The sequence below is a fragment of the Mycteria americana genome, chromosome 3 (genome assembly GCF_035582795.1).
Source record: "Mycteria americana isolate JAX WOST 10 ecotype Jacksonville Zoo and Gardens chromosome 3, USCA_MyAme_1.0, whole genome shotgun sequence".
Classification (NCBI taxonomy): Eukaryota; Metazoa; Chordata; class Aves; order Ciconiiformes; family Ciconiidae; genus Mycteria; species Mycteria americana.
The window spans coordinates 114,458,626-114,465,101 of record NC_134367.1 but is presented as its reverse complement, the minus strand read 5'-3'; the positions used below and the strand labels follow the sequence as shown (position 1 = coordinate 114,465,101).

At 53.0% G+C, this 6,476-nt stretch overlaps 1 protein-coding gene across 2 annotated transcripts; it reads left to right on the top strand.

Moving 5' to 3' along the window:
• Nucleotides 1–271: 271 nt before the first annotated feature.
• Nucleotides 272–6,451, top strand: PET117 (PET117 cytochrome c oxidase chaperone). 2 transcript variants are annotated; one of them, XM_075496619.1, is made up of 3 exons: nucleotides 272–723; nucleotides 5,302–5,393; nucleotides 6,302–6,411. In XM_075496619.1, exons 1-3 carry the CDS (start codon nucleotides 628–630, stop codon nucleotides 6,369–6,371), a joined length of 258 nt encoding a protein of 85 aa, XP_075352734.1. In that variant the 5' UTR covers nucleotides 272–627; the 3' UTR covers nucleotides 6,372–6,411. The 2 variants fall into 2 exon arrangements, with proteins under 2 accessions (XP_075352734.1, XP_075352736.1); XM_075496621.1 differs by lacking the exon at nucleotides 5,302–5,393 and having other exon boundaries at nucleotides 305–723; nucleotides 6,302–6,451.
• The last annotated feature ends 25 nt before the right edge of the window (nucleotides 6,452–6,476 follow it).

Sequence of the window (6,476 nt, the reverse complement as noted above, 5' to 3'; positions counted from 1 at the left end):
CCGGCCCGGCTGGCCACCCTCCCTCCTGCGGGGCCCTCCCCAGCAGCGGCGTCGACGGGGCGAAGGCCCAGCCTCAGCCGCCGCCTCGGCCTTGCTGCGCAGAGGGCGCAGGCGCCCAGCCACGGCAGGGGACGGCCCTCCCGCAAGAGCCCGGCCCGCGGCGCTGCGGCCGGTGGCCGAGGGTTCGGCTGGGCCAGCGCCGGCTGCGGGGCACCGCTCCCGCCGCCCCCCCGCCCCCGGCCGTACGGCGGGAGGCCGCGGCCTAGCTCCTGCCGCGGGCGCGGGGCCGGGCCGTCAGCGCGAGGGCAGCCCGGGCCCCGGCGGGAAAGCCGGGGGGGCTCCGGGAGCCGCTCCACGGGCGGGGCCGGCGGCCGCCGCTTCGGCCGCTCTCCCACCGCCCACGGGGCGCGGCTCGGGCCTTCCCCGCCCGCCCCGCGGGACGGGGCGTCGCTCGGCCCAGCCCCGCATCGCCGGTCCGTTGCTCTGGCCTGGCTCGACGCGCTCGGCGCTCGGCCGGGGGCGGGGCGCGCCTCCTCTCCTCCCCTCCCCTCCCCCCCGCCCGGCCCGGCCCTTCCCCCCGCGGCGAGCAGGCGGCTCCGGCACGCGCCGCCCGCCCCGCCGGCGGCGATGTCGAGGAGCTCCCGGGCGGTGCTGGCCGCCTCCGCGCTGCTCTCCGCCGCCACCGTGGTGGCCGTGCACGTCCAGCAGCGGCGGGAGCGGGAGGTGAGTGGCCCGCCGCGGGGGGCGGGGGGCGGGGGGCGGGGGGAGGGGGCGAGCGGGGCCCCGCCCCGCCCCTACGGCGGCCCCTGCGCCCGCGCCCACCGGCAGGGCAGGCCCCGCCCCGGCGCCCGCGGCCCCGCCCCCGGCGCCCCCGAACCCCGCCCCCTCACCTGGGGGCCTGACCCGAGGTGCCTGGCTAGAGCCCCGCCCCTCACCTGCGGCTCGGCCCGAGGTCTCGGGCCAGGGCCCCGCCCCCCCCAGCGCCCCGCCCCGCGCCCCTGCGCACCCCGCAGCCCCTCCGCCGCTCCCTGCCTCCCGCCCGCCCTGCCCCTGCCCCTGCCCCTGCCCCCGCCCCCGCCCCTGCCCGCGGCTGAAGCCAGGCCTCCTGTGCCCGGCGGGGAGCCGCGTCCCCGGCGCCTTGCCACCTGCTGTGCCCCTGCCTGAGACCGGGGGCTGCGGGCACTCGGGTGCGCCCAGCCCGGAGCCCGGAGCCCGGGGCCCGGAGCCGTGCCCGCGCAGCGGTGCCCTGCCCGTGCGCTGCCTCCCCTGCTCCGCCCCCCATGCTTCTCCCTCCACGAACTACCCCTTCCCCGCTCTTTCCGGCCTTGGCACCTGCCCTTTCCGTGCTCACGTAGCTGCACCCGCTCCCTTATCCCGGGCTGTGCCTTCGCCTACGGGGGCAAGTAGCAGCTAGGAGCTCCAGGGTGAGGCAGGACAGGCTCAGCGGGGGAGGTTTCCTCATCGTCTGCAGCAGCCGGGGGTGTTGGGATGCAGGAAGGATGTAACCCTGCACCCTCGAGGCCCAAGGGCAGCACCCGGGCAGCATTCCCAGGGCTCTCCCCTGTCCCACTGGTGCTTGTCCCGCCGGCAGCGCACGTGCTCCGCTTTTCCCGAGCTCCAGAAATGCCTCCTGCTAAAGGGCAAACAGAAAGTGCTGTTCTGTGCTGTGCAGCCTGCCCTGGCTCCCTTCTTGGTCTGACAGGACAGGCAGAGTGCAAGCTAACAGAAATACCGTGCGATAGTTAAACAGGAAAGTTTTCTGTGCTACATTTACAAAAATCGGGTAATTCCTGGCAGGCACCCTGTGTGCCAGAGAGCCCCACAGCCAAAAGCGTCAGGTCAGGTGATGGTGAGTCCAAATCCTGCCCGGGACTAAAAGTCGTGTGATTGCAGAATGGGTAAGTTGTGCGAGGTAGAAGTTTGGGCAATGAGCGCGCGGGTTTGGACCCTGCTGATGAGCCCGGTGGGTACTGATGTGAGGGCACACGTCTGATTTTTCCCCCCCTTATTTACAAAAAAATCTAGAAAATGCACACAAAAAAGGCCTATGTTAAGTGACTGTTGTTAACGGTCTGAAGCAGTCAGAAGTTAAAAAACACCAGAGTTCAAGTTGCTAGTCCGTACCCCAGCTCAGTTGCGTGTTGCATGGGCTTTACGATGCAGTCTGTAACTACAGGATTACATTTTTTTCCCTCAAGAGATTGTCGGTGCTTGAGAATGACGGATCTTGAAGGATGAGACTGATCTTGGTAAGGAAAGAGGCAGGTTAATTTGCCACAGAAGTTGGAAAACAGACTGGATGGCACAGGCAGTAGCAAGAAGAGGAAGGCTGGCCTCTTGGAGTGGCAATGGGCAATGGCTCTGCGTTTGCCAGAGCTGACATACGTGCTGGGCAGATCACTTACGCTCAGATTTTTGTAGGTGGTTGCTAGCTAATTCAGCGTGCCTGCCTTGAGCCACCAAAGGTCTGGCAGGAATATGTGCTACATGCTCCTAAACTACAGCTGAAATAAATGGGAGCTGTACTTTGAGCACGTCCTGCAGGACAACACATGCTCTGAAAAAAATCACCCTCGGGTGTTTCAGTGAGACACCTAAACTTAATGGATGGTTTTGACCTTAATCTTTGGCTAATATCTCTCCTTCATCTCACAGAGAGACTGTGAAAATAAATTAACGTTTAAAAAACGTTCATATTCTATAGGGGTAACAGGCATAAAACAGTCTACAGGTAAATGAGTAATGCCACCATCAGAGTGGGATCTGTGTATGATGAAGTAAGTAACGCCTCGGGCAACAGGCTGAACAAGGAATGTGAAACTAAACACTGAGTACGTGGTCAGGATCCGTGCTGAGCACTGAGCAAGACAGCGGTTCCCTGGTATGTGGAGGCCACATTGCAACTCATGTGCAAAACACGGGTAAATTAAGGGCAGAACTGCAAGTTTACAGTGTGCGTTCTACCAGTGCATGAAATACGTCTCTAGTAAAAGGAGTGGTGGATCAGCCAATGAGTTGATATGGTTAATGCCCTCTGGTTGCTTCACATATTTCTAATGATACCAGGAAGAAAATAGGGGCTTGCTGCCTTTTGCTTGTTCCTGTTGCTCTATGTTGTAGTTGTTGCTTGGTTTGCAAAATAATGTTAAATTGCTTTGGTTGTTACACCTGAGGTCGCTGCTGCAAGCGTCTGCCTGGGGAGATGCTAGGTTTCCCAAATGACACCATGGTGGGCAGCTTTCCCCCGTGGGTCTGTTTTCACTTATTTTTCCACAGCTGGAAGCAACCATTGCTGTGGAGGGTATCAGCGTCACTGCTGTCAGGCTGCTGGCAGATAGGCAGTTTTGCCAAGTGTCCTGGAGGTGGAGGGGTCAAAGGATCCCAAAGGTCAAAGTTGGTCAGTGACAAAACCTTTTGGGGGTTTTGGGGGACAGATCCAGTGTCTATACTTTGCTATCTGTCCTCACACCCAGGCGTGGGCACAGCCTGTGAACTCTGCGTAGGGAACCCATGACTTCAGAGGTGCCTGACCTGTACGTATGGGGATGGGTTTGCAAACCGATCCTCTAGATTAGAAGTGATCTCCCCAAAAGCTGGATTTGATGCTAATCTGTATATGTTTGCAGGGATATTAGCATTCCTCAAGATGCTGCTGCTACAGAAGTGAAGCCAAAATGATCAATTCTTTTTTTCCAGCGATCAGTTTAACTCGCTATTCAGAAGCGCTGAGGCTCAAAGCTTATCTTTTACAAATGCAATCGGAGATTTTCTCTTTATAATCCTTCATCTTCAAGTCAGGGAATAGTGGCTTCAGGTTTAAGGAACCCAGTTATTTAGATAATGTAATGGAAATAAGTAATGTGGATATTCTTCAGTCCCGGTGTAGGGATTATTTCAGGTTTATCTTTATGCAAATGAATAAACTTTTGACTTTTATAAATTGATATGCCAGGCACAAAGTGATTTGAGCTTGCGCACATTTATCTAAACTGATGCAGAAGGCAAGCAGGCCTAACTTCTGAGAACAGAGGAAGGTGAGAAGATTAACTTTTTCATAGCTCTTTGTCACTTGTGATAGTCAAATGATAAAGACGTCTTTTGCAAACTGTGCATTTTCGAAGTAAATGCATTCACCATCTGAAAGATTGCGGAATAGCTGTGTTTTGTGAAGGAAAAAGAATTGCATTCTTGATGTAATTGTTCAATTAAATTGTATCTCCCCACATCTTTATTGTTATTAACTAATAGTAATGAAATAATAAGTTTATGAACTTTGTCTTTAGCGATTACTCATTTGTAACCTGAGTTCAGTTGATTGAAGCCAATGGGAAGGAACTGTTTTTATTAGATTAATTTCCAGAGAGAGTTTTGATTATTGGGTGACATACATGTCTGTGCATTTTCTTAAACAAAACCTTTCTATTTTAAACTTGACAGGAGAAATAATTGCCTTTGAAATGTCCAGTTATTGGCATTCTAGATGAAGAATAAAACCCTGTGAGAACTTGTCAAACAATAATCACAAACATCTTCTAAAATGACTTCAGGGTCAGCTTTCAAATAAATTATTTGTAGGTGCATTTTGGCATCATTCAAACAGGTCAAATAAATTATTCATCTTTTTTTGCCATTAGGCTAAATAATTTACTCATCTCTCCAGTATCCAATGGCTAACTTTGGTACCTGTGAAACTTTCTCATTCCTGAGTCCAAGCTGAGCATGAGTTGGTAAATTAGGCAGGTGGATAATGCTTTAATTAAACTTAACTTCAACTAAAGATTCTAATCTTTAGTTGGGCTAAAACTGCGATCACATGGCTTTATTAGATGTGAGCCAGGGTTGGCTCTCAACAATAATTTCATGGTTTTTACTAATTTATAATATTTTTGTCCTCATGTATCGTATTTTCTGATAAGCTTATGACTATTACTTTGAAATCTAGTAGGTGTCTGAATATCTAAAAGCGTTATCGCCTGCCCCAGGAGTTTCAAGCCAAACCACCCAAGTGGACTGGGTATCCCATGTGCTCCTTTGCGCTGGCACTTGTCCTTGGTTAGCCAGCTCAGGGAGTTAAATCAGCAGAGTATGACTTGCTTTGCGAAGGGGAAAAAAAAGGGAGCTGTTTTCTGCTGGCTGAGCTGTCTGACCCTGGGGTGGGACAAGCAGTGGGGAGAGCGTGGAGCTGGAAGGATGGCGGCAGCACCAGCTTTGGTCGGTTGAAGTTGCTGGGGAACTGTATCTTTGCTATACGTCACGTGCACAACCGATTGAACGCTTCACGTGGCCCCTGTTTCCTTCCAGAGTTCATGTCAGCCTTGCCATCTCCTCCATCACACGTCTGATCTCATCACCCTTCTGCTCGCATCGCTCTGCTGCCTCCCCTGTCCCCAGAGGTGCACATCTGGAGTAGAGCAGCTGGTTCCCAGCTAGTCCCTCCCCTCCTTTTCCCCACCTCAATCCATGTCACCAGTTTTGGTTTCACTTATTTTGTGTTCCCCTGGTGAGAGGTAAAGGTTAAACATTTCACCTAATTATCAGAGTGAAAAAAACCTTCCAGGTAGCAGAGAGAGAGAGAGAGAGAGAAGAGTAAGGAGGAAACAAAAGCCAGCTGGGATTTTCTTAGGGCTTTTTACACTCATTAAGGGGCTTACCCACCAGTTTGAAAACTGCTGGTCTGTGTTGCACATTTTATTTATAATGAACATTTTAGCTAAAGCGGGTATTTTTGTAATGAAGTGCCTTGCTTTTTCAAGAGCTTGGCATAAGCAGGCTGTGGGACTTCTGTCAGCCTTGCAGCAAGAGTTTACAAGGTGGTTTTTTTTAAGAGTAAGACATGAGCAGAAAGAAGCAGATGAAGACACATGGCAGTTTTTCTTAAAATCCTTCCCCGTTTGCCACCAAATTCTCTCCAAGCAGAGGAGAAGTTTGGGGGAGGTTAGTTTGATGTGGTAAAGATTTAGAGCAGAGGTAATAGGATTTTATAGATCATGTCCATCCTGCATGGCACAGGAATTACGGGTGCATAGCATTTATTTGCTCCATAGCTTTACCACTTAGTAAACCCTAATCTGAAGTGAGTACAGATAAAGCATTTTTTGGTGTAGTACCGTTAGCTTACCGATACGGGATATCAGCTCCTGTAGTTTTAGTTTCAAACCACCTTAAGTGGCGGTGGCTACAGACGGTGGCAGAGGACTTGCAGCATGGTCAACAGCCCCGCAGGAGGGATTAGGGCTGGGTGGGGGTTAATCGCATTCAGCATCCAACAGGCTGTGATAAACCCTGTCCTTTGTGTTTTCAGAGGCTGCACAGTGGAGTTCTCAGAGATCTTGAGCGTCAAAATCAGAAAAAGGAGAATATTCGCCTACTAGAAGAGCAGATCGCTTTGACAAAACAGCTTGTGGAAGAAAGAGACAAGGCGCTAATGGAAAAAGGGTCCCAGCAGTCCTAGGCACGGGCCTGAGTCATTAGAGGTT